Source organism: Strix aluco, chromosome 10, assembly GCF_031877795.1.
Source record: "Strix aluco isolate bStrAlu1 chromosome 10, bStrAlu1.hap1, whole genome shotgun sequence".
NCBI classification, from domain to species: domain Eukaryota; kingdom Metazoa; phylum Chordata; class Aves; order Strigiformes; family Strigidae; genus Strix; species Strix aluco.
In genome coordinates, this window is record NC_133940.1 from 26,170,593 (window position 1) to 26,197,684 (window position 27,092).

Here is a 27,092-nt window from a genome sequence, read left to right on the forward strand (position 1 = left end):
GCCAGCGCGGTCCCCTCACCTCGGGTGCGGGGAGCCCCGCGCCAGGCCCCGCCGCCCCCCGCGCTCCGCCATCTTGCGCCCCTGCTGCGCCCTCCCGCCGCCGCGGAGGCCAGAGGCGGCCCCGGCCGCTCCCGACCCGCCTGGCCGCCCGCCCGCCCGCGGAGGGGGAGGCGGCCGCGGGGCTCTGCCGCCCGGAGGTGTGTCCCGCCCTAGGCGCGGCTCTCCCGCAGGTACTAATCGCCGTCCTGCCCCGGCTCCCTGCTGCAGTTGCCGCCCCGCTCCGCCGCCCGGAGCCAGCGGTCCCCGAGCCCGGGATGTTCGGGGGGCAGCAGCAGCTGCAGCCCCTCACGCTGCCCCCGCATCTGCAGCAGCAGCAGCACCAGCAGCACCACTACTATCGCCGCCAGCAGCACTACAGCACGCTCCCCGCCGGCCGCCGGCCCCTCTCCTGCCCGGAGCCGCTGCCCCGGCCCCTGCCCTGCCGGGACCCGCCGCCCTGCCCGGAGCCGCTGCCCCGGCCCCTGCCCTGCCGGGACCCGCCGCCCTGCCCGGAGCCGCCGCCGCGGCCCCCGCCGTGCCGGGACCCGCCGCCCTGCCCCGAGCCGCGGCCGCTGCCGTGCTTCGAGCCCGCGCCCCAGCAGCAGGAAAGCAGCGTGGCCTACGACCGGGTGCGGACCTACGGCCCGGGCTGCCGGCGGGTGAGCACGTCCTGCTCCTCCCGGGCGGCCTCGCCGCTGGAGTGCTCGCACGGTTACCAGCAAGTCCTCTCCGGCTGCGACCCGCTGCAACAGGTACGGCGGGGACCGCCGGGGCTCCTGCCCGCCCTCCCGGGGCGCTGCTCCCCCCGCCTGGCCTGGCCTGGCCTGGGCTGCCCGCCCGCCCCGCGGCTCCGCTTCCCCCTTCCCGCCCGGGCTGAGGCGGCGTCGAAGCCAAAGGCCGCCCGGGGGGGCAAAGGCGGCGCCGGGCCGTGAGGCAGCCGGGCAGGGCGAGGAGGCTGCGGGGCTCCTGCCCGGCGCAGAGGAGGGTCGGGACGGGTCTCCAGTCGCGGGGTGGGCCCGGCCGAGCCCGTCGGTACCCGCCCCGCGCCCGCGGGTTTTCCTTTCAAAAAGTCCTTTGCCTCAGGTTGAGCCGAGAGACAACGTCGCGTGCCCCCGACGGCCTTTAAAAACGCTCCGTCCTTCCACAAAAAGGGTTTTTCTTGGAAAAAACCCACAGATCTTCCGTCCCGCCGCGGGGGCAGGGGCGGGGAGGGCCGGCCTGGGCCGCGCGCCGCCGCCCTGAGGGGCCCCTCGGCGCGACCCGGCCGCTCCCCGCGGAACAGGTCGCCCTCAGGCCTCACTGGGGCTTCTCCTTCGGCCCCGCACCCGTCGGGGTTAAACACACTAAAAAAGGGGTTAAATAAACAGATTTATTTAATCTGTTAACGGTGGGCAGTGGGTTATGAGGGGGCGGGGGCGGCCCTCGGCAGCGCCGGCCGGGCTGGGAAGGGCGGGAAGGGGCTCGCTGGGGAACGGGCGGCTCACGGCATCGCGCCCGGCCCCGCCGCGCAGGGAAAGCTTCGTGCCTCAGCAACCCCTGAATCTAGAACGCTTAAAATTAATTTCCCTTGACATTTCTCCTTTTCATTTGAGTTCGAATGGATCGGTCAATCCCACATTTGTTTCCTGTTTGGCAAGTCCAATTTGCCTTTTTTTTCTTTGTGTTGTTTTGTGGGGTTTTTTTGTTTTAACTTGAACTTCTAAATACCTTATTCTGTTGCTATATTTTTGCCCGTTTTGTCGATGAAGCAGTAAAACCCCAGCCGGAGCAGGGGCCCAGTTTGCCGCTCCTGCAGGCTGGGCGCTCCGGTTCCCACCCATGGGATGTCCACACAAACACTTCTGCTTTCTTGGTGCTGCTCATGTAAATGTAATATAAAGGTGTGTGTGCTTCACCCTTCTCTTTGAATCGATGAGGCTAATAACGTACGTGAGTAAGCGGGTAGGGAAGTGATGGAGTTCATTTAGCTTTGCTTTGAAAGCCTTCACAATGTAGTTTAGCAGGTTCGTTGCTGTGCGTATATTCAGGGAATGGCTTGAAGGTATTGATGGAATTTAATATAAATATACACCATTGATATCTTAAGTAAACCTTAAAACCAAAACTAGAAACGAGTGACTTAAGAACAGGTTTGATTATAAATACAGAAGAGCAGGTCAAAATTTCTTCTTAACCATTTGTGTGTCTTATACATTATTAGACTGTCATTAATATCGATAGAAGTGGGACTGGTGTGCTATACTCAGTATGGCAACCTGTATTTGTTTCAAGGTCACTCTTACTTGATCTTCTGTGGTATAAAAATATTTAATTATGAAAAAGAAGACGGATTAAGACCAATACAAAGTCTGATTTCATTCCAGAGCTGTATTTGCATAGTCCAATGGCTGCGTGCCTCTGCAGGATGGCTTCTGTAAATTCTGTAAAGTGAGTGGCTTCGCTAATAGCTTTATGTGACTTGGATAGGACGACACATTCCTGCTGTACCAAAGCGGTTAATCCCTCTTTTGCAAGGGCAGGAGTGTAAACACTGGTCTCTCACCTCCCAGATAAGTGATCTGCTCAACTAGGCTAGATGATAGTCTGAATTGCGTTCAATTAATTAAATATTCATTAGAATAAATACTGCAGTCCTAATCTTCCTCTACTCAGATAGTATGTACATGAACAATTTGATCATAGACTCAAATGCTGTCTCTGCTCTACGAAGTATGTTTAATTGTCAACAACTGTTTTAGTCACTGAATCCATTAAGTCGTGCTGATGAAAATTTCTTGCTGAAGTGTTTTGCTGGATTAGGCTTTAAAGACAAAAGAGGGTGTAGTTCAGATCAGGCTTTGTGTGGGTTGCAGTTTTAATGGTGGAGAGGGAAGGTGCTTAATAAGGATTATTAGGAAGTTATTAAAGAAGAAAACAGTAACAAATGGGGAAGGTGGCTGGGAGTAGACAGAAGTTGTGTATGTGGTGCTGAATGGGAGTTGTCAGAAGTGCTGGGAAGAGTGTAGGAAGTTTTCAAGGAGTTGATTCAGTTGCTCTTTGAGCAGATCATATGTAGCTGCATAAACTGAATAATGATATGATACCTAACTCGCATAGATGTTTTAACTTACCACTACAATTTTCAGTTAATGGCAGCCTAGAGCTGTAGTTTAAACTGTTGATAAGGCAAAGGGCTATCTCTGAGCAATATTTAATTTATTTCTGCAGAGCTTTTGTAGATTTACGATAACAGATGTCTACATCACCGTTGATAAACAGTCTTATTATTTAGTCACATGGTTAGTGTGTTTATGTATGTTTTTAATGAGTTGGAGGGAAGATTTGAAACTGGTGTGTGCATATAGGACACATGACTTCTTTGTGCTTCAGGATTCACTTTTCTTTACTTTTTTTGGTTTGTTTTATACTTAATGCCATGGCAAGTTTCATTTGGAGTAATTCATGGCAAATTTTGCTCTTGTCTGCTTGATCTAAATGAAGAATGTTGTTTAGAATAAATTTTCTTCCAGTATGGCTTACACGTATGAACCCTCTCACTGTGGCCATGAAAAAATATACATGAAATGGCACACACAAGACGTCTGTTGTCAGTGCAGAGGGCAGAATCCTGGAAGCCTTTGTAGGAGCTTTCTATCCATGTGAGAAATTCTGTAAGATCTTTTCATGTCTGGGCTCAGTTCTGTGATGTGCTCAGGGCTCTCGCCTACCCTTGTTAAAATGGTGTAATATTAACCAGCTTGTAAGATTTGTCTGTATTGTTTGAAACAGCCCTCAAACGTAGCCTGCCATTTCCGTATTTCAGCTGCCAAATGTAACTCATAAATTCTGATTAGATGACTGGATTGCTTGTAATTAACAAGACAATACGTTATGGATAAAGGGTTTTGACATAGATTAAATTCTCACCTTAATCGCTGGTTTGTCTGAAGCTAGGAGGAACTTGTTGAAATAAAAGTTAGTGTACTGATTGTTTTTAGCATAAAATTTGCACAGGATAACTGTGCAATCTGTCAAATAACTGAAAAATCTATCAAATGCTTATTTTAAAATTTTAAAATCTTATTTAAAAATCTAAAAGAGTAGCAACAGTCATAATGAAAGTGTTAGCATGTATCTTTTGAAACTATCCTTATAAATGTAGACCCAGAACAACGGGTCAGGCCGTTATAAATCCTAAACCCAGTCATGCCACTGAAATCCACAACAGCGCTGGGCTCTCCCCTTTAAAATCCCACCCTCCTCTTCCTTCTCTCAGTTACAAAACATTGTATCTCCAAAGCATGGTAGGAAATTGGAGAGTAGCCTGAGCTGTGCCCCTTGGGAATGATGGAAAAATGAAAATAGCCCAAGGTTGTTGTCCGTGGCAGCGTACCTCCTGCGGCACTCGCGCTGCCGAGGGAGCAGCTCTGGAGGCCTTGGAGATGGCATCTTGTGGCAGGGAGCTGCCTGTGGGGAGTCCGGGCTGGCACAGAGTCACGGGGTTTCTGGCTTCTCGGTTCCCAGCCTGTTGCAAGTCCAGCCTGCTTGGCGGGTACAAGAGGAAGGGCAGGCAAATCCCTGTTTGTAGAGGAGAGAGGGAAACGTATCTGCATCAAAGTTCTCTGGAAATGAAAGAGTTTGGGTATCCTAAAAATAAGCATAATTTTATCCAAGCAAAACATTCTTAGGTTCTGTATAATATTCCACATATGATTAGACTGTCCTTTTGAATATTGTAAAAAGATATTTCAACTTAATGCTCTAGTCTTCTCAGTTCTGAATGTATTCCTCTGAGAACACGTAGGTAGCTAGATAAAATAATTTTACGCGTTATCCTCTCTCAACTAGGCAGCGTGAGTTACGTATCCCAAAGCCCTGTGGCAGCATGATTTAGTTCAGGCAGGTTTGTCCCAACTTTTCAGTAAATTGATGTCTTCTAATTTCATGCACAATGCTCAGCTTGTTTTCATGTGCCATACAATGGTAGTCAGCTCTGACTCAGAACAATTGCTGCTCTGCCATGGATTGTCATAGCACCGGAGGGCTCCAGGACAGGCAGAGCCAGCGGTGTGAGGAGGTACTGGGAGACAGGAGTATGCCTGCTGTCAAACAGGTGTGAAGGAGGTTCCTGTGGGCATTCATTTTTAAAGTATTTTACTTTTTAGTTCAAATTCTGTAGGTGTCAGTGTGATGTAGGAATTGGGCTGTATGTTCTAGACGTCCATATTGTTTCTTTTCGGTGTTATGCCCCAATACAGAGAGTTCTGTTGGGATTGGTGGGTTCCCTTCCTTGACGGACCTACCTCAAGGACACAGCATGTGGGAGGAGGAGTAATCAGCTTTCTAAGATTTCTGCAGCAGTTATAATTTTGAGATTTCTTAATTACGATGATAGCCACTAAAACAATTTCTTTATTACTTTGATTTCTTTTTCTTGATGCTGTTATGTATGATTCACTCTTGGGAGATTTGGAAAACCGCTTCAGGCTTCCTAAACTTATGCAACAGTTTGCAGCTGGAAATCTGACCTACTTGAGAGCTGCTCGTACCCAGTTAAGTATGTCTCTGAGACTGAACTGCAGCAATATAAACTTCCCAAGCACTGCCCACGGTTAAGGGAAGAAATGATTTGTTAAGAAAATTGGAAGTTTGTACTGTGAGGAAGAATAAATAGTACGCTGTAAACTAACCAATTGCCTGATCCTTAGATTCAGTGGGAATTTTGCTTACTTGGATAAAGAACTAGATGTGGAGACTTCAGGCAGCGTGAACGATTTGGTATAACTGGTGGTGCTCCACAAAATGGAAGCCAGTGTCTGCAATTGCTTGTGGACAGTGCTGGGGGGAAAAAAAAAGTGAAAAAATCTATTTTAAAATCAACAAAACTGTTACCACTTACAGATTTCTGTAATTTAAAAAGGCATTTTTAATTCAAGAATGTTCCCTGTGACATCAGGTGTCAATTACAGAGTTTTGTGACCGCTTTTTGAAACAATTGCCACTGCTTGGCGTGTTGGAGAGTGACCTGATGTGGTTTGTTGGCAGTTCCTCTGCCCTTTCTTTTCAGTGTTTAAGCAAAATCCAAATTGTCTTCCCTTGGTGAAACAAGAAGTGTTCAAGATGTACATCTATTTACCCCAGCTGACCTTGATATGTAAGGTGAAAGACCATAAGTAAAAGACTGTCTGTGGAATAGGGACATGTGATCCTTGAAGACCAAGCCCAGTATGTCCACTTTGATGTATATCCTATTCTCTTAGCACTTACAGAAAATAAGGACAATTTCCTCAGACCTGCAAGAGGTGGTGGAGAAAAAACAAACTCTTAAAACTGAGAGTGACAGATCGCGTACTGCCATGCTGTATCTGGGTTATTCCCTTTGGGGTGGAAAGGCCCCACCTTTAAAACATTTCTAGGTGATTGTGGCCAGTGGATCTCAGTATGTTTATAGCTGATGACTATTTAGATTACTTTGGGCATCCATGTAAGCCTGAGCTCTGAGCGTAAAAGGTTTTAAGAGATTAAAGGACAGTAATCACTGAATCTTTGCTTATTTTGTTCCTTGCAGGGCACTGTTCGAAGGATCATTATCGAGAATCCTGATCAGGTAGGAAAAATGTTCAGTGCTGGAGTTCTGCTTGTGTAACTCTTCTGCCCTTAATTACCCCGATCTGGTGAAGCGCTCAGCTACCTCCAGCGGGGGATGCTCAGTGGCTTGAAATCTCATGGCCTGTACCTCTGATGGTGAGACATTGAAAATACTACAGAATCGCCAGTGGGGCTTCCCACCTCTCAGCAGTTAAGTCTCTGGTAATGTGCTCCATTAGTATTGCTAGTGGAGATTAATTTCTAACTCTCTCTTACTATGTTTATTTCAAATATTGTCTAGAGGGAAGCACAGTCACTTTGTTTCCAAATGGACATACACTCAAATGTACATATCTTAAAGAACTATCCTGAAGTATATGTGTCTTCAAATTACAAAAAATCCCTTACCATTTTTTAGTCAAAATTACAGTAATTCTGAATTTACTGTTTGACAACATTTATGAGAGTTTTTATTAAAATGTTTTACAGGAGCCGTTATCCCCATTTCTTAGAGGAGGGAACTTCTGTCCTGGAAATAATGTCATCTATGAAAAGACAATAAGGAAATATGAGCTATTAAATCCCCACCAAGTAAGTTGGTTGTTTATATTAAAAGAAAATTGAGGTGGTAGCAGAAATTTAATGTTTCTGGGTTGGTTTTTTTTTGGGGGGGGTGGGGGGGGGCAGTACTCCTGCCAACCTGAGAATTGCCTTGTTGAGGTGTAGGACATTCTCAAATGAAATAATTTCCATATGTGAAGAGAGCACAAGTTGTAACACTTGCTATATTTTTACTAAGAATTTATTATTTCAGACTAACAATGGAAACTGCTGTTGTAGCTCTAGCACTTTCAGTCTATCTGAATATTGACTGAGAGTTAGTTTCTTGCAGTAACTCCACAACAGAACAACCAATAAAAATTTTTGCAAAAAATGAATTGAAAAGACAATTATTTTTTTACTCATTCTTCAAAAAATGTATTTGGCAAAGCTGTCTGAAATTTCATCTTAGAATTGGTGTTTTGTCAATAGCAAAAATATTACTCCTTTTTTATTGCTCTGAAACACTTATTTTCAACAGGAAAGAATTTGAAATTAAGGGTATTTCAGAATGACTTACCTGGGTTTTGTTTTGCTTTTTAAAACTGAAGTTTTCATGCCATTCTGGATTTTAGATAGATAAATTAGGTGTGATACCCATTCTCTGAAGCAGAAAGGGGAAAAAAGAAAGAGGTAATTATGAATAATAGCTTCTTTCTTTCCACAGATGGTGTACAAAGAAAATAATAAAAAAAGTGTGAAGTCTAGTCCTGGAAACCATATTTCTACTTCTGTTTTGTTTGTTTGGGTTTTTTTTACCCAGGGTATAGCTAGTTTTAAGTCAAATCAGGAGTGTAGTTTTGATGAAAACTTTCCGGTCTCCTACCACATATCACTCTTTGGTTTACACTGCACTGTGGTCTTGGACCCTGCAAGCTAGATTTCTTCCAGGTGAAATGAAAGTGTTGCAAGAGTGCACCCAGTGTGCTCCCACTGCTGCCAGGCGCGGAGCCCCTTCCAAACCCGGTGTAAAACCCCCTCGGATCGGAGGGTGTCAGTCCTGGGTCCTCGCTCTGCTCCCCCAGTGTCGCTGTGGGATGCGGATGCAGCACAGGCGCTGTGCTCTGATTTTGGTGCAGAATTAGGGGTTGGTCCAACCTTTTAAATGTAACTGCAGTGTGAGTTTTAAGTCAAAATCACCCGCAGGATTTGCATTTATATACTTGGATGCAGAATGTGTATTTTTTGAAGTAAACGTGTGAAAACCATGATTGAGACCAACAATTAAGTTTGCTGAAATCAGTAATTTTCAGTGTTTTGGCTGGAATGTAAACTAGTTTCTAGTTTATTGTTTTGGTAGGTGGTTTTGTAAACCTCACTTTTCTAAGAGGCATGTGTCCCTTCTGTATTGTACGCTCTGAATCTGGAACTGCTGAAAGCATTTATAGAGGAAAATGTCTTGAGCCATTTCCTATACTAATTTTTTTTTCTGAAATAATGAAAACTGAGGAGTTCAACTCTTTTTTAATCTCTAAAATGCTTAATGAAACAGGGTATGCGTGTGTTTTAAATGAAGTAATAGAGGTCCCCATTGCCTGAGTATGTTAAGAGTAACAACATGGAACATACAACTCAGGAAAAGTGTCTCTCTTGTGCTTTTCATTTGGAGCTCCTAAACTTTGAGGTCTTGATGACTTAAAACCTTGAAGTATGAAAGTGAGAGGCAAACTCATGTTCGGTTTGAAACAAAGCAATTTTATTAGGATTATTAAAATATCTGAAACTGTCATCAGTCTTTCCATGCAAAACCACATTTCATTCATTTCTATATTCATATTAAGCTTCCATCTCGTTGTGTCCAGCAGCTTAAAAAACTCCATTCTTGTTTCTAGGAGAAGCAGTATCAGTTTTCCCAGCAGTGTCAGGTTCCCCAGCAGGCCGATCAGTGCCATGTTGTCCAGCCCTACCAGCACTCCGAGCAGCCCCAAGTCACTCACCAGTGCCAACAGACCCAGACCAGTAGCCCTTGTGAAATAATTCCAGTCTCCGTGAGCGATGACTGCAGAGGAAATACAGTGAGGAGGGTAACAGTTCAAACCTGTGAACCGGTAAGATTCTTACAATTCACAGGGTGGTTTTGTTTTGTATGCAGAGCACAAAACTTTACAGATAGATAAAATTGCTAATCGCCAGTCTCAAAAGTCTTTGTTCAAACTCATAGTAGGGTAATTAAGCACCGTACACTTGTTGTAAGTAAACAGCAGAGTTTGTGTGTCTGTTGCAGGTAACTTCACACGCTGTGATTGCAGACATTGTCTAGAACTGTTTCTCACATGCTGTTAAGAAAAAAACCTAAACCAACCTGTTCTGGGTGTTGTATCCTATTTCTTGTTGGTATAGACCGCGCTTAGGTGTACTGACTGATCATCCTTCTGTTGCCCTTTAGACGTGTTAGGTCTGGCTGGTTTGTTTGGGGTTTTTTCTTTATCTGGGAGTGTTACCAGTGATTGAGTCAGGTTTCATCTGTCAGTCTTTGTACAATTGAGTAATGTAAGGTTTATGCCTCTAGTTTTGGAGAAAAGATACATTCTTTTATAAACCTGACATACATCAATTCAGGATTGCTTTCTACCTAAACCGATCAATAAGGACTTCAAATATATTTCAGTTTGATATAGAAGTATTTGACAGAGATTCACTGGAAGCACAAAACCAGCTTCCTTTGCCCTTCATTTTATAGCAGGCTGCAAGTTATGGAGCTTCCAGGGGCTGCAGGAGGTTTGTCGTGGGTGGATACTACAATTTGAGCTGGGGGAGGGAGTGTGGCGGCCCTTCTGTCCATGTGTTCAGAGTATAGGTGGCAAGACAAACGTACGTGCTGACCTCAGGGTTAGACCTACGCGGAACCTTCCACAGCCAGATACTCCATGGACCCACGTGGGTTCGCTCAGTTTGGGTTGCCCTTGAAATTCTTTTATTGTTCACATACGTAAACATTGAACTGTGGCAACTCAAATACCATTTCTGCAGTGGGGAGTCTTGCACCCACCTGGTTTTATCTGGGTGCTGCCCACAGGTGTTTTATCCACTACCACTACAGAAGCACATTTATTAATGAGAGTTCCTAATTCTCAACGATTTCCATATTACTGCAATGATGATATTGCTGTAGAACCTACTACTTTACGTATATCTTGTTGTACAGGAAGTAATTTATTTATGTATAGTTTACTGAAAACCAAAAGATACGGAAGACTCAATACCAAGAAAAAGAACAATGTAAACAAATTGCAAATTACTAAGAGCAAACAAAACTAAATCCATCCTACTTGTAGCATTTTCGTGTTCGGCTTTCACCCCAAAGAAGGGAACTCAATTATGACCTTCTTGCATACCTTCTGCCAGGTGAATTGCTCTCAGGAAAACAATGACCAGCTGGACTGCCGCTACTTCGGTGAGCTCCTTGCTGAACTGAACCGCAAGACCAACGACTTGTACAGTTGTTTACTACAGCATGTGGAAAAGATAGGAGGAAGGTACTGACGTTACGTCTGTTCTGTCATTTCTGCACCCCAGAAATCCTGGTGTTGCACAGCTGACAGTATTGTTTGCAAGTTGGTTTTCTTTTTTCCCTGACAACTAGAACTGACTGGCTATTTTACACATTCATCTAATTTCCTGAGTAGCTGAGGATATAAAAATGCTGTAAGCCAAGTAAATTTATTGAACTTGATGCTTTTTCAAATTAGACTAATATGCAATTAAGAATTACGTATCCCATGCCTGTTTGCATGGGATACAAACAAGTATACTTACAGCATGCTCTGACATATATTTAATGATACGATTCTATTATTACATCTTATTATTACATCCTGAAGAAACAACCCAAATGTCCAAACACGTTGCCCTTTCCTTTGTTCTGTCATGGTGTTAACGTCATGGATCAGCAGATGGCCGCCATAATGCGTAACACCCAGTTCCTACATGCAAAGGGATGTTAAGCGTGTACATGGCAGAGCCCTACAGACGGTCTTTGAAAGGAATGCAGAGTCACAGCAGCCACTAATCCAAGTCCTCACGATGTTCTTACCCTTCCCTCACCTGCTTCATTCTTCCCCCCTCACTCCCAGTCTCGAGTGGTGCTTGCCAAGCCCACTGAAATAAGGAAAATGGTCCCGTAGAGGGGAAAAGTGGAATTTAAGCATCACAGAAAGAAAACCTGACACTGCAAAGTAAACACCTCGGGCATGTCAGTATATTGCGGCATAGCAGAACTATGGGTAAACCATTATTTATCTGGGTAAACCATGACCCAGCCAATTAAGAATGTAATTAACCGAACATAACTGGGATAACTGCCCAAAGAAATGGAGATGGTTGGCTGTGTCAGCTGTCCTGCTGTTAGCATTCCTGTCTCTTCAGATAGTTCTGCGTGGAGTCATATTCAACAACCTGTGTCGCCTACCACCTTAAAAGGGAGGGGACAGCTCTTCATCTGATAAAGAACCTTCTTGCTCTGTATTTTAAAGATAATCTTTTAGTAGTTGTGAATGCGGGCAAGAACTCTTAAAAGTTCTCAAGAAGCTTCCTGTTAATTGGTCCCTTGGATTTTTTCTGTTTTACAGGAACCACGACACTGAGTTTACATGTCAGGTAAGCATCAGGCATGCTCCCATCAAGCCGTTCCCTGACATGCAGTGTTAATAACAATGGTGTGGATCTCCAGGAAAATTAAGCCAAGCCAGCTTAAACAAAGGATGCGGATCTTTGCTGGTTAATGATTCCTGCTTGTTAGTAACATTCAGAGCCTGAAACCTACTGCTAGGCATGTATTTGCAAATGTGATAATACTGAAAGGAAACTTTAATAATTTGCATTATTCCAGTATGAGAGTCAAATTTTGCGTCTTTCCTGTTGTGCCAATAATGGTTTCACTGTAAAACACTTACACGGCTGCGTGTATTTTCAAAGGATCCTTCACTCTTGCCAGTAAAGCTGCTGTTCAGCAGCGTGTGCTGCCAGGCGCTGCAGTGGCTCCTCCTGCCTCTTGCAGAGGGGAGGTGAGCTGGCGGAACAGACTGCCCGTGTCTACAGAAAGCTCACGTTGGTGAGTTGGGCTGTGACAGCATCAGCAGCACCTCCGTTCTCTTTCATGGTGGAGTGTTTATGGCAGAAATACTGGTCTAGGATGATATTGCACGAAGCAATGCCACTTAATCAGTGGTGGTATCTCCTGTGACACATCGGTCATCTTTAGTTTCTTGACAGTCTTCTTTGTTTAGAAACAGGAGATTTGCTTCTATCATAAGCTGCTGGGAGTTGTTTTAGTGTCAGCTTTTATTTTTTGAGAGAGGATTGTTTTGAATACTGCTTCTAAAATAAATGTTAAACTAAGTGATTTGAATATATGCTTCATGTATCGCTTCATCTCAGTTTTTATATGCCACACATACATAAGACTTTGGAAATTTTCTGGATACACTTTGATCTATTTTCATTCCTATTTGCCTTGTACTAAACATGTTTTTCATAGCAGACACGTGTAATTAATGAAGAAACCACATTATGACCTACCAGGCAAAATTCTTAATCAAGATGTCTCCCCTTTCCTCCCTTCTTTGCGTAGACTGAAGAGATTGAAGATTTAATTCCCAAAGGACTGTCTGAGGCAACAAAGCAGCAGATTCGTTATCTCCTCCAGGTACTTGAGGGGGGGGGAGGAGGTGTGTGGAAGCCTATAGTAACTTGAAACAGTGGAAGTTGCCTTACACGTGCCAGGGGTTTTGTACATCACATACTTTGCTCTATATTCTGCTTATTCCATTTTTTTGTGTAGAGGGTGTGGGATTGTACAAGTGGCTTCAAGTGACATGTGGCAGTTGGTTCCACAGACTGCTTGTGTATTTTAAACTGAGCTTTACTGGTGCTTTCTTGCAGTTTCACTGGAAACCATCTTGGCTTTTGATCAGGTACAGGAGCACACAGACATTTCATCTTTTTGTGTTGTATAGCAATGCTTTACTTCAAAAGCTAAAGGCAAATGGCAGGTGCTTTACTGGATATTGAATTGGGTATCAATCGCCAGCTTGTAACTCAGGTCTCACCTTCTACAAACGTTCGGCTAAAAACCTCCAACATAGCACTGGGTTCTGAGGCGTGCTCATGACATTTGGTAACGACACGTAACCACTTGGGGTTTGGTTCCGTTGTGTCAGTTGTGCTCTTGCTCTTCAGCTCCGCAGCCATCTCGCCACAGGGTTTGGCTCTGAGGCACCGCGGCTCCACGCTTCTGATCACGGGGGTTTGTTCTGTGGCTCCCCAGCCCTGCGCCACTGCAGTGTGTGTTTTAGAAAAGCACTTGGCCCCTTCACGAAGTGCTCTGAAAGCTGCTGGGAGTCGGCCCCTGCCTGTGACAGAGCATTAAATCAGCACTGCAGCGTGAATCCCAGTGTCGGCTCCAGGACGCTGTGGCACGGAGGCGTGTCAGAGCAGGATCCCACCCCCGCGTGCTCAGCAGCTCTGGCTGGCTCTGCTCTCCCTGGGGTGGGGATCACCTCATCCCCCCTGGGAGCTGCAGCTTCCAGTCACCTCCTGGTAGAAAAATCCCTTTGAATGAAGCGGTGTCTGATTGCACGGCTCATCCTGCTTTAGGCAGGAGGGTTGGACAACGTGACCTCCCAAGTCCCTCCCAACTCGAGTTATTCTGTGATTCTTTTACAATGACAGTGGACACTGACACCAAAATACTTCATAAGCTCGTGTTAGAACACCAGCCCAGGAACCTGGCTCAGCTCACCTGTGTGAAAGAGCCAAAACGGGTCTTTCCTGCTTTCTGTAAGTCCAGCTGGTTTTACATTCTCACACCTGTGCTTCAAGAAAATGCAGCCAAAATGTCCTTTGGGGAACCGGATTTTGTCAGCACCCGCTCAGTGTGCTCTCAGGCCTCTTGGACAGAGCTACATGGGGTTTGTTTTTACAGCCCAGCAGGATTCTGAGTGAGCTGTCCAACTGCTCAGATAAAGACTCTGCCGGGTGTGCCCCGAGGCTCGAGTCCAAGAGCATGGAGAACTGTGCTCAGAAGTACAGGACACCCCTGGAATCAGCAACCCCTAGCACTAGGCAGTTGCTTAGTGGGGATTTACTTATATTTTTCTAGTCTAAATTCAACCATTTTGACTTAATTCCTCCTTCCAATTTACTCTTACAATATACTTCACAATAAAACCATTAAGTCAAAACTGAAATTCCCCTTTAATTGAAAAAACAAAGAACAGGTGAGTTAGTTACATTAGAAATGTTTTTGAATCCTGAGTCATGTAACAGCACCAGGGGGATAAAAAACTAGGACAGGGGCTAATCACCACATTGCTGGAGATCTTGATAGCTTTCTTCAACTCGAGTGATTGACAAATAAAGTCAAGGGAAGGTATCGGAGGAAGAGCAACAGACAGGAGGATTTCGCTTCTGTCCAGATAGTGAAAAACACATCTTTTGTACAGAATATTCAGCCCTTCCAGATGAGTCAAAACTTGAGGAATTCCTTGGTGTGTTCTTTCAAAAATCTGTTTTTCTTCTTTCAAATCTTAGAAATGTATCATGAAATGAAACAGTTGGTGTTTCAGGATGAATCAATACACAGCTGTTAACACGCAGAGAACAGTGTTAGGCTACTGTGTGCTACTGCCTCTCCTTTTCATCCAGTTGACTCCTTTAATCTTGGGATCTTTTTCCTTTTAAAGGGAGGAGTTGGTTGTATGGCTTTTTCTTATTTAAATTTTTAAAAATTTTAATTAAATTCTCTTGCCCTTGGGCTGAAAGTGTGCTTTGCCAGATCTCACAGATGATGTCTCATTCCTCCGTGGCTCCTCAGGTAGGGTAGTAATTTTTTTAAATCAGTCTAAGTGACAAAGCTCTTGAACGCTCAAAGAATGGTTGTGCAATATTAACACATTTGTTTTCCCCTTTATTGGTGTACAAATTCAGTTTGTTCTTTATTCTCTTGTTCTTTCCATTTAAAAAATATTATCCTGTGTTACGAGGCAGTAATTCAAAAACTGCCATTTGCAGAACAAAGTGCATGAAAATTTATTTCTTTGTAGAAACTGTGGGTGCTTCCAAGAATGCCATGCAGTACTTCTAAGACAGAAGTTATTTTTAGCTGTATAGCAGTTTTCTACCTCTTGTCAAGCACGTTGTAAACTGAGCTTACTCAGTAATCAGAAGTGTACATTTTCATTTTTTCCCCTCCTAGATGAGAGTGACATCGGATAAATCTTTGAGACTTGTGCTTTCCACTTTCAAAAATTTACGTGAGGAGCTTTGCCACCTGCAGGACGACTTGGGGGTAAGCTGCATTTTTCAGTTCCCACGGCCTCATCCGTTGGTTTTTGCCCGTCAGTAGAAAGTCCGTTATGATGAAATGTTAAGTTGTGAAGCCCGGGCTGTAGGTGCTTTCCGTGGAAATGGCTGGTTCATTAGTGAACTTGCACGATTCGCACAGTGGATGAGGTTTGTTGAAGCCTAAAAACCCAAATACTTCCGCAGGAAGAAGAGACCCCGCTGAGGGAAAGGCGATGTCAAGCTCTGCCTTGGCGTACACCGCGCATCCCTAGACCGTGCGGTGTGTGGGTGTTTGGAGCTGCGGGTTCACCCCAAGGGCTGTTCCCTCCGTTCCACTCGCTCCCCAGGAAGCTGCTGGTGGCCCCGAGGGCCCCTGTGGGTCCCCAGAGAATCACCCTGAGCAAAGCTCCAATGTCTCCCACCCCAGCCCCGGCGCTCAGCCCCGCTGCGAAGCTCACAGCATTCTCCTGTGAAATGCAGAGCACAGGGAGGGGAGAGGGGAGTTGGAACTGTCACCTTCACCGCAGAACCAGGCGGTGAAGTGCTCTTCGCTTTGGGGGTTTTGTTGGTTTAACAGCTACAAAGAATTCTTTCTGGGACAGGCTGAGAGTGCAGTGTCTGGGATCCCTGTGCTTACCACAACACAAAGCCACAGATCCTCCAGCGATGGGCAGCTGTGTGCTGTGCGGTTAAAAGCCCAGAGCTTTAAGGAAATGGAGGATTTTCTCAGTTCTAAAGCATCCCTCACAAATGACTCCGTATGTTGCACTCTGAATATGGGAAAAGTTTACTGAAATATTGCAGCTATTGACCGTAAACACTTTTGTCTTACAGAAGTTAGAATCTGACAGTGTCTTACTTAAGAAGGATTTGGCTTTTAAAGATTCTCAAGTAAAAGAATATGAAACTATGTTGACTTCTCTGAGAGAGAATAATCGTCAGCAGCAGGTAAATCTAAAAACCTATTTTCAGTGTAATTACATGTCAGCCAAAAACTAGCCAGTGTGCTGGCCTTGGAGTATCCTGGTGATCTCCTCACACAACCCCATCCATTCTTTCCCCTTCTCTGCTCCCCAGCAAGGACTCAGGGAGAGTACTGCCAAATGCCGCTCTCTGGAGGAACAGCTGCTCTCGCTGCGGCTCAGCGAGGGGGAGAAGGAGTGTCAGCTCAAGGAACTGGAGTACTGCAAGCGGGCCCTGGAGCAGGAGATCCAGAGCCTCAGGCTGCAGGTGACAGGCTCACGTGTTCTCTGTTCAACAGCTGTTCTCCACAGATACAGGTGCATTAATGTATGAAAATGAATGACAAAACCCCTCTTTTTAAAATAAAAAAATACTTCGTTTTCTGTAGACCTGCTCTAATCCAACACTACAGACCACCACAGATGAGCTCTCCAGCCGTTACGTAGAGATGATCAATAACTTGAGAGAGGACAAAGATCGTGAGATCCGCAGTCTTAGGGTAAGCTGTTTAACTTGGTGTGTGTGCATTCCTCACCTTGTACGACTGCATGTAAACAGCTGCTTTTTAAATTAAGGAACAGGAAAGATCTACCGTAGGTACTTTTGAGGTATCTTTTGGCTCTGCAGTTACTTTATACATAGACACTAATGATGGCTCAGAAACCCTTACGGTAGAATATGAAACTGTGATTTTTAAAAAAAATGCAATTCCTTAGATGTAGAAACTGTGGAGCAATCAGATTAGCAGTCTTTCCTAAAGGGATATTCTGTGTGTCCCGATAAAGTAAGAAACTAGCCAAAAGACCCCCAACAGAAAACAAAAATAAATCCCAGTCAAAACTGTATGTAGGAACCATCTCTCATTCAAATCACTGTAGTAGTGTTTTACCACCCTGGAAGCCAGTTCAACTTGTTCAGTGTTGTATTAGTTTCACTGATTTATAAAATGGTTAAATTGATACTGGCTAGAATTCAGTCCAGTTTACACTCTCTGAATTTACTGTGCAACCCAGCAGTCTTATCTGAAAATGGTTGGGTCTTACTGTTCATTATTTTAATGAAAAAATACATCCAGAGTCCTAGATACCTACTGACAGGTCACCTGCAAGGAGCACCAAACTCCTCCTCTTCCTAACGTGTCTTTTGCAGTCTCAGTTGTGCCAATTCCAGCAAGATATATCAAGGAGAGAAGGAAGTAACAGTGACCTGCAAATAAGGCTGCATGAACTGACATCCATGTTGGAGGAGAAAGATGCTTTTATTAAACAACAGCAAGAGGTAAAATAATACAACTTACTTCTCTTCTGAGAATTTTTATGTTTAAGCCTCCACTTACTGGGTGGTGGGAACCTACTAGGAGGCCACTCGTACTCTCCTGGTTCAGGAATTGGGGTCAGGATTTTTTTTAACTGAATGCTGTTCCTCTGCCAGTCTTTCAGAAGGACAGACTTTTTTGGGCTACTCTTTGAGAGGAATTTCTGCAAATATTTTGTTGTGACTTCAGTGAACTAATACTTCAGAAAACATGATTTCATTTGAATGTTTACTTTTGATTTTCTCAGGACCTCTTCAGATTGAAGCATGAGAAATTATCAGGCAGTCAGTCCCCTGGTGTAACAGCTATCATCACTAAGAAGTAACGTAGTTATTCACCTTTCTTGAAAATACATCCTTTTGATTTCCCACTGTACAGCCTCTGTTAACCAAGTTATTCCTGCAAATGTCTTAACCTTGCCTGTTCAACTTAACTTAAAGGGGGAACAAGTTGAGACAGGTTTTGCCATGTGGGGAGGATTCAGTGCTGAGCACTGCACGAGCAAGTGGCGGGGTGGCCAACCAGCATCGAGGGACATTTAAAAGCCTGTATGAGCCTTTTAGTTACTAGTGACAGGCAGGGGATTAATGACTGGGAGGACTTTGGGGTGAGATCAGAGTAATCTGGCCACGGGACTGCAGTTTACAGGCATGCAACTCTTCTTCCTCCAGGTACCGGAATCAGTATCCTATTCTGGGTCTGCTCTCTGATGACTACAAGGTTACGTCGCCTGTCAATAAATCCCAAACTATCGTAATTGAAAGGACTGGCGAGATATGGAAACACGTAAGTTCACCCAGGGATTGACTGTTCAGTCTCTGCCATGCCCAAGTACGCAGTTTAACTTCAAAGAAAGTATGAGCCAAAACACCGAGAGAAAGCTGTAGTGTTCATTTAACTGGGCTGCAAAAAGCAAAGTGACAGATGAAAGTCCAGGAACTGTTACTGTCTCTTGTGAGAGGGCACTAATTGTTGGGTGGAGTATAACTAAAATAACCTTCTGTTGTTTTCTCTGTCACGGAATTGCCTGTCACAAAGGAAGTGGCGTTGCTCTAACAGCAGCCTCTGCCTGTATCGCGCTGCGGCGAGTCACTCGGGCGGGAGGTTTTTCCGGGTTGTGCTCGCCGGTGAAGGAGTATTTAGGGCAGGCAGCGTTCCTCTGAACCAGGACTAGTAATGACTCCAAACTACTACGGAAATACATTAACTGCCACGTCCCTGAAACTTACACTGAGGCAGGGCAGTGACTAGCCCAGGAAATGCAGAAGAGTGGTGGCATGGTAAGGAGCGATTCACAGTAAAAACAGAAAAATGGGACTGCAGAAGGTATTTACGTTACAGGGCACGAGGTCACATTGCCAAGTCTTCCAGGAGGTAAAGGCTTAGGAGAGATCAGTGGGGCCAGTTCCTACCCCCGCGTTCTGAACAAGGGCACCACGGGTTCAGCAAGTGGCTTTGTGGGGAACGTGACCAAGAGCAAGACAATGAAGTGAGCAGGCCGGGTAGATGAAGGGTAAAACATCTGGCGAGTTCTAAGAGGCTGTGTTACCTGGAGTAGGGTTAAGGAAACAAAAGGTAGAGGTCTCTGGTAAGCAGCAGTTTATTACTGATCTCAAACTCATCCAGTTGCACTGCAACCTAGGGAGATGTCAAGGAATTAAACAGTAATAAAGAAATGCCACTCTCTCTCCTAGCTTACTTGAAAAGTTACCCATAATTTTCATTATAAAAAAATGGAAAAGATGAGTGTACTCTGCATTTGAAGAGATCAGTATCATTAAACAAATGAGAACTGTTTGTATTTTAAGTTTCCCAAGGTCTCTATCAATCCCTAGTGCAAGTTCCAGCTGAAACAAAATTGATTTGCTGCAAGATAAACTTGATAAGTTTGAGAAGTGCCAATTCCACCTTTACGCCACGAGTACTTTTCTGTGTTTATGTACTCTCAGCCAAATCTTTCTATCTGCGTTCATTATCGAATAGTAATGCTGACAGGTATCTGCACAGTGTGGGGTTTATTCTGAAAGCAAGTAGCCTGTACGTGTCTTTCAAACAGTGATTAGTTATCATGCTCAGTCCTTTGATGCGCAAGTGAAAGTACTGAAACGTTCAGTGCTTTCAGTGTCAGTCCTAGTTGTGTTAGAGAAAACTTTTACAGTAGAAATGGTATAATAATCTACGATTTAGGTACCTGGTAACTTCCTGTTCTTGGTTGTTTTCCTAAGTACAAAAATGCTTCTGTCCTTGGGTTTGTGTTTCCCGGAGCCAGGGAGTGGCACCAGCTCCGACACCTGCCCCTGGCCAAGAGCTGAGGGGTACGTCCAGCGCTGAGGGGCTGCGCCTCGCTGCCCGCCTGGGACACCTGAACAGCCAAACACAGAAGAGAAATAGATCATTAAACCAGACATGCTTTATAGACCAGGCAGCTTTGGTTTATATACAGAAGTAAGTTTGTGTATTTTCTTCTTATGTGTATTTTCTTCTAACAAGCTGCTTGTTTCTTTTAGGAATGAAAGAAATCTCTAAGCCATCAGAGCTGCTCAGAGGAGTTCACGATGACTAAAACTGCTTTACTCTCTGCTATTTCGCATCCAAAAAAAGGTTCAGTCTGACAGTGGGAAAGGCTGGGGAAAAGTCCTTCCATTAAGAACATGGAAGCACGATGACGATGGCAAGCACTGCCTCACCTCACCACGAACAACTGCGTCACCCCGTCCATAATCTGCCACTAACACTGGGGTACAAACGTTATTTGTACTTTTTCACACACTTACTTTTCGCTCGAGAGCGGCACGCCACGCTCCTGTGCGCTTCCGTTCTTGACATGAGCAACTTCTGTTCTTCAGCCAGTCCTGAAGCGACAAAAGGAAGATGTCTGAAACCTTTTCCTCTTCATACTATCGTCCCTATTCCTCTGTCCTACCTCCTCACGCCGAGCAGTGAGAGCGATGCCCGTTTAAGCCCCGCACACAGTGATGGCTGCTTTCAGGACAGACTCCCCGATGGCTGTTCCATCTGCTACTGTCTAACGAAGGAAACCCCAGGAACAACCTTCATGGGGAACTTTCAAATACCTCACTGAAAGCGCTGACCTTACACCTGCTAGGTCTGGGAAGCTAAAACACAAAGGAAAATAACTTATACCAGATAAACAACTCCTCAAAATTAGCTACTGAATTGGCAAATACCAGTTATTGAGTTCAGTGACCTTACTGGGCAAATGCTAATTTTAAAGAATGTTACTGACCTCAGAGTTGATGTATTTTCAGCTTGAACCTTTACAAGCCCCCAAACCAGTCACAAGTATTTACTTTGCTGTGCTTGAAAATTTCAAGAACTTGGTATATTTTTATATAGAAAAGCTTAGTATGAAAATAGCTCATAGACTAAATCTCATTATCAGACCAACCTTCCATTTACAATTTTTGCTCCTCGCAGGACCACAGAAATTCTCTCAGAATTAATTGGTATTAATAATTAAGCAGTTGTCTAAGCAACACTGTCCAGAGACTCAGAGGGGAAATTTTAAGCTACGCAATCAAAAGGTGCTAGCTCTGTATCATGGGGTTCCTGCTTTGCTTTATTTCTGCAGACATGTATTTCTCTTCACAAATAATACATATAGACAATGTTTAATGGTGATAAAAGGCTGTAGGCTATGTGTAACTGAAATAAACCCAAGTAAACTTCCTGAATCACGTCTGTCTGTACTGGAAACAGCTCGTGTCTACGTGATAGGCTGGAGGGGGGTGTTTCAGGTGGTGTGATACTGCCTTTCTTTAGACAACTCGTTCCTCTAAATGCATCTTTACAACTAACGGAGTCATGTTTCCTTGCTCCTGCTGCCAGCCCTGCACGCGGTTAATGCTGCGATGTCAGAGACAAGCTCATGCTCTTCATAACGGGGAGAAAGGGACAAGTGTAAAACCTGCTCCCAGCACGTGTAGCCACCCCAGATGGGCCTGCAGAAGCCAGGCAAGAGTCTGCACCATCAAACAACAATGACTTTAGCCTAGCACTACAGAAAGAGGTTTTCGTTAGTTAAAAATTAAATATCCTTGTTTGAATGAGGAGTGCCTTGCCCCTCTGAAATCAGTAATAGATTCTAAAATAACCCACTCGTTTGTGTGCAGCAGTTAGAGAGAAGGTACATACACACACAGTTAACATGCTACTGACACAGAACACTGTCAATGTATTCTGTCCCAATAAATAATGTTAGTTACACTGTCATCTAATGACTTTTCACCTTTGGCGACCTAAATGATAAAAACAAATGAAAGAGGAGGAATGTGGCACTTGTTTGATGCCATCACACCGTTACCTGTGCATAACCATGCAGTTACCCCGACGGAAGGAGACGCAAACTGATGTGCTGACTTACTGTGCTCTTTGCCACCATCTCAGCTGGGCTTGACTCATCAGAAGCGTCACACAAACCGCTCAGAAGAAGCTACGAAGAGCAGGAACACGAGTTATTAACAGGGACACCATGTGCTCTGCAGCCACTGCAAGGGTGGGAGGGTGCATTCACTGACCACCCAGCAGCACTGACCAGCGTTTCACTAAGAGTTGGGACCATGCAAGAGCGTAGCGCAGGCACTGACCAGCCTTACAGGACAGAAACGGGCCCCGGCTGTTGGGCCGGGGGTGGAATTTCACAACAAAGGCCAAGATCAGGCAAATGAACTGTTCTGCATGTACAGCTGGTGTGATGGTAAAGCTGGAAACACTTGATTGTTCCCCGTACTTGAAGAGATGGGTAACGGACATCGTATTTAAAAACCAGTTTGCCAATCGGGAAAGACAGGTGTCAATAGCGTGTTGTGTAGCAAGGATCAGCTGCTCTAAGGCTTGGTAAGAGTATTTTAAGACTTCTGTACACTGTAAATGCCGCAGCGCTGATGGCTGTAGCACCACATTTTACTCACAGATAACATGAAGCAATAGATACTAGTCAAAAAGCTAGTAAATGAAACATAATGGCCATTTGGGGCTGGTTTTGTTTTCAAATCAGACTTCTTCAAAAGCAAATTTAGTACTTTTTATTATAAAAGTACATGTTATTTGCTGTAATCTTGGCTATTGCCTCTTTTCTGTTGAGCAGAACCCAATTTACCTAACATTATTTCTGCTGGAGTTTACAAAACACATTTTTCTCATCCACTCATCTCTGTAAATGCTAGTTATTGCCCTAATTATAAACAGTACACATTAGTTAGCTTTTCACCTCAATTTCAGGTAGGTCCACTAAGCCTTCTACATTTTTTCAGGAACAAACCAGAAAAATCAAAGACAGCATTTACTTCATGTATTTACAACAATATCCATACTGCCCCGTTTGACTGTCTTTATCAACAGTTACTAAACAAAGCCTCACTGCCTGAGCAGATCTGACAGCACATGGCCTTTCTTGTTCTTGCACTGAAGAGCAGGAGAGAACTGGCTTCTGCTTTCTACTACTGACTCTTCCACACAACTCAGTATGTGGGAACAGTTTCTCTGCCTCAGCTGTAAAATAAAAGCCAGAGAGCCCTGGTTCAGAAGTTACTGACATCTCTAGCATTCTGCCTGAAGAGTGGACGTAGACATTGAATAGCACATCAAGGTAACTCACCTTGACCTTGAGAGCACTCTGCTGGCGTTCTTCCGTATTTTCTCTCAATTTCATTACCTTTAATTGTGGGCATCTGAAACCTGAAGAAAGAAAAATACAGATGATCAAGACATGAATCACTTTTAAGCACTCCTGGCTTTTAGGAGTTCCGAAGTCTGTCATTCAAATTAAAAGCCACAGTAAACGAATCTGACATTTTAGAGCTACCCTTCCATGTTTGTGAAACTCTCTGCTTGCTCAAGCAACCATGATGTGTTTGTACATCACGTACAGCACCGCAGGAGTGGGCAGAGGAGAAATCCAAACACATCAAAACCAGCTGGACCTCCTCGGTGTTGTGCTCCCAGCAGTGACCAGCCCCACAGCACACGGCACCTTCCCTACTCCTGGCACTGTGGCGCGACACCCCATCACCAGTGCTGGGGAAGGTCACGCACCCTGTCAGCTCGCACTGCTGAGGGGCCGATTGGTAAGAATTCTGACAAGCCAGGACTGTTTTCACAGCAAAGCTCAAAGCCCTTTCTGAAAATAGGGCAAAAGCAAGACAAGGAAGGCGTGTATGCGTGAAAGATGATCACATCTACTAAAGAGCACCTCTAAAAGAACAGAGATCGTGCAACTTCACCGCAGTGATGGGAGACCATTCCCAGTGTTCAGGACAAGTAATGAAATACAGTACCACCAGCTGTTATTCAATTCAACACTGGAGTCAAAACACTTGCAAGGCTTACACGTGGTAGAGTCTCTCTTTCACCTGCTTCCTACCACCACGTAGGAGCTCATCTGCTTTGAAAATGAGTAAGCAGGTCCTGCCTGGAGAGCACTTCATCCCATCCTAAAGGCTTCATCTGTTAGGGGAACCGAAGGCGGTTTGCTGCCAGCTCAGGGGAGGGAGCCAGGCAGGGCAGAAGTACAGACTATACAGAGCAGGGATCTGTGGAAGTACTGAGATACAAATTTTACTGTGATTTGACATGAAGCATTTTTTAAATCATGACACCTCCATGGTAACAATACAACAGCCATCATGAATTCTCTTAAATATTTACTGGGAAAATGTACTGAAAAGAATCTAGGAACTGTGCCTCGAACTGCTGAGGATTCAGGTGAAGATTTAAAATGCTACTTTCTAGTAAAACCTTCTGTCAAGAATACGAGCCAACTGCTTGCTTTAATACAGAATTTCAGTTACTGGGGAAACACGGCTGTAGGAGGTAAAAAAGAGGAAAAAAACAAGGTTCTACCTGAGTGTTCTTGGATGAATACATACACAAGAGAAATATAGAAAGATCCTAAATTACTCAAACATACACAAAGTAAGAGCATGGCATGTAACACCACTTCCTCTCAGGTTTCTCTTCATCTACCAGGCACATTCCTTTATTTCCCCTTCTCTAACCCCAACTTCTACACCCTCTCCTCCACAGCCCCAATGTCTTGCCTGCAACACACCGCACAGGCCTTGTTGATTCTTTCCTCCTTCCATCCATCCATCCCAGTATTACTTTTTTCTTTTTTAAACCACCAGAGCCTTCTTAACATCTTCCACCCCACTCCTTTGCCTATTCACCATCCAGCTGGACAGTTATAGGAAGCTCTGACACCCACAGCTCTACAGAAAGATGTCAGTGCTGGAAGAAGGAGCAGAAGCACGGGCAGGAATTTCAAACTGCAGAACAACACGTTAAGTCCAGCCTCAAGTAATCAACTCTAAGCAGCACTGGACAGAACCAGCAAAGGGCCGAGCTGCAGCACACGCTCACCCAGCAGTAACATAAGCTACTGAATTTTGAAACCACTGCTCAAGCAAAAAGTCTGACAAACTTACTTCTTTGAACTGTTTCAAATTTAACAACATACGGGTAGTAAACCATTAACCTTAACCTGTGTGGGTTAAGTCTTGAGGCTTTTCCTCTCTTTGAGAGACCTTGTTTTCACAGTCCTTCTTAGTTAGGTTGCATTGTCCATACGCTGCCAAGAGAAGAGGAGACAAACAATTAATATAAAGAAAGAAACGTTCAAAATGCTAATGCGTAAGCCAGCCGAAGAAAAGTGGCAACTCATCTTGAGACCTCACAGGGGACAAGGTTGTGTTTTTTCCAACCACTATTCCCTCCCTCACATCTTGAAAAACATGTTCCTCTCAGATTTTCATGTTCCAAGAATATGACTTTTTTCCCTAATTAAAAAGAAATGTCATCAGGTGGACTTAAGAGACTGTTAAACCTCAACTCCAATTTCAACTTCTGTAATACAAAGTTACAGAAATTAATCATTCATTAATATAATGCTGAAGCTGTGAATGAATTAAACTTTTATCCAGCACCCATCATCTACCTTCTATCATTAAATATGTTAAAAAAAATTTTTGTGCCCTTTACGGTATGTGGTTTTAGGGCAAGAAAAAATGATACACAATAGCAAATCTAGGTAACGAAACCAATGCCCCACAGTGTACCACGCTCTTAACAGTAGATACCACTCACTGACTTTAACTAAGCAACCACCTGAACAACTGTTCATCACAGAAAGAATTAATCCACGTACATAATTTTAAACTATCAGGTATGTAAAGGTCAAAGCCTTTCACTGCATTCCTTGGAAGAAACACTACTTCAAACATACACTGTAAGATGTAAATTTTAATATAGTTCACCAGTAAATACCAAGAATTAACAATAACATGTATCAAAACATGATCTGAGTGCAATGCTTAAACGCATTATGCCCAGATTTCATATACTATCTAAAATGCTGGCTCTCCAAAAGTCTAATTTCTGTCATTTCTAGCCCCCACATCCTGTTCTGTACCCCATGAACTGTGATGGACGCTTCGGCAATGTGGGATTAAGTCTTTCTACAAATCTGGCTACAGAAAATGTTCACAATACTCAAGTACCTGATTATTCCGTCCTTCTGCAGGGTGGAAAAATGAGCCAGCACGGATGTGTGCTTTGTCACAGAGTCAGAACGATCATCTTCAGTCTGCTATGAAGAAACTCCTTCAGTCTATATATTCAATACAACATTCAGGAATAAAGCATTAAATTTGTCAAAACCCCACAACTTTAATCTCCAAGATTTTTTTGAATGCTACAGCCTCCTCCTTTGATTGCTGGGCATATAAAAAAAAAGTAGTATAAACAAAACCCACATGAATAGGTTCATGTCTGCATCACTTCTGGTTTTTAGTGCAAAACCTACGAGCCCACTGGACAAAAGCCCGTTGGAAATCCTTGATGAAAAGTTCATTTAATATCACATTATATGCTTACAGTTGTTAATCTATTACTGATGTCGTAATTCAAGTACTCTAAAAGGAGAGGGAAATTAAGATAGCAATATTTTTAGTATTTCATTTTGCAAGCTGTTCTTATTACAGATAAAAAGACAAAACCTACCTGGCTTTTCCCAACATGTGTGAGAAGCTTTATGTTCTCTTCACTTAAAGGAAAAAAATGTCAAAGGAAAAATGTCAAAGGAATGTCAGTATTATTTTAGAAATAAGCACAAATACGTTACCTGTAACTTTAAAGGGTTAGTCACATAAAATCCCAATATTCTCCCCTCAATAGTCTGATAAATATACCTCAAGTAACCTGTTTACTTGAAATGTTATTACATCTTAATTAATGAATAATGTATAATTAAAAATATTAGGCAAATTTACATAGCATGCGACCTTCCTAAACACCATAAATGAAAAGC

General features: G+C 44.0%; 2 protein-coding genes across 4 annotated transcripts; one reads left to right on the forward strand and one right to left on the reverse strand.

Moving 5' to 3' along the window:
* Positions 1 to 159: 159 nt before the first annotated feature.
* Positions 160 to 21,462, forward strand: POF1B (POF1B actin binding protein). Its single transcript, XM_074834802.1, has 15 exons — positions 160 to 791; positions 6,587 to 6,625; positions 7,096 to 7,197; positions 9,039 to 9,254; positions 10,552 to 10,682; positions 11,775 to 11,802; positions 12,776 to 12,850; positions 15,401 to 15,493; positions 16,324 to 16,437; positions 16,567 to 16,719; positions 16,841 to 16,951; positions 17,602 to 17,730; positions 18,015 to 18,088; positions 18,439 to 18,553; positions 20,275 to 21,462. The coding sequence occupies exons 1-15, from the start codon at positions 315 to 317 to the stop codon at positions 20,278 to 20,280; spliced, it is 1,863 nt and encodes a 620-aa protein (XP_074690903.1). The 5' UTR covers positions 160 to 314; the 3' UTR covers positions 20,281 to 21,462.
* On the reverse strand, positions 8,881 to 26,945 carry LOC141927624 (uncharacterized). 3 transcript variants are annotated; one of them, XR_012624545.1, is made up of 9 exons: positions 26,786 to 26,945; positions 26,284 to 26,393; positions 23,385 to 25,355; positions 22,152 to 22,220; positions 20,542 to 20,619; positions 19,959 to 20,129; positions 19,317 to 19,405; positions 10,542 to 10,653; positions 8,881 to 9,205 (listed from the first exon to the last, which is right to left on the reverse strand). XR_012624545.1 is itself a non-coding variant. In XM_074834803.1 (8 exons), exons 3-8 carry the CDS (start codon positions 25,256 to 25,258, stop codon positions 19,176 to 19,178), a joined length of 585 nt encoding a protein of 194 aa, XP_074690904.1. In that variant the 5' UTR covers positions 25,259 to 25,355; positions 26,284 to 26,393; positions 26,786 to 26,945; the 3' UTR covers positions 17,692 to 19,175. The 3 variants fall into 3 exon arrangements, 2 of the variants coding, with proteins under 2 accessions (XP_074690904.1, XP_074690905.1); XM_074834803.1 differs by lacking the exons at positions 8,881 to 9,205; positions 10,542 to 10,653; positions 19,317 to 19,405 and adding an exon at positions 17,692 to 19,316 and having other exon boundaries at positions 23,385 to 23,464; positions 25,213 to 25,355; XM_074834804.1 differs by lacking the exons at positions 8,881 to 9,205; positions 10,542 to 10,653; positions 19,317 to 19,405 and adding an exon at positions 17,692 to 19,316 and having other exon boundaries at positions 23,385 to 23,464; positions 24,116 to 25,355.
* Positions 26,946 to 27,092: the final 147 nt, after the last annotated feature.

Bases quoted from the DNA above. Each gene is read 5' to 3' on its own strand.
- POF1B (XM_074834802.1), top strand. From the start codon at position 315: ATGTTCGGGGGGCAGCAGCAGCTGCAGCCCCTCACGCTGCCCCCGCAT. The intron at 7,198-9,038 runs GTAAGTTGGTTG...TCTTGTTTCTAG, and splicing joins AGCTATTAAATCCCCACCAA to GAGAAGCAGTATCAGTTTTC. The intron at 16,952-17,601 runs GTAAGCTGTTTA...TGTCTTTTGCAG, and splicing joins GTGAGATCCGCAGTCTTAGG to TCTCAGTTGTGCCAATTCCA.
- LOC141927624 (XM_074834803.1), bottom strand. From the start codon at position 25,258: ATGGTTTACTACCCGTATGTTGTTAAATTTGAAACAGTTCAAAGAA. The intron at 20,620-22,151 runs GTAAGTCAGCAC...TTGTCGCTTCAG, and splicing joins AGATGGTGGCAAAGAGCACA to GACTGGCTGAAGAACAGAAG. The intron at 20,130-20,541 runs GTAAGTGTGTGA...TTGGCTGTTCAG, and splicing joins GTGCCGCTCTCGAGCGAAAA to GTGTCCCAGGCGGGCAGCGA.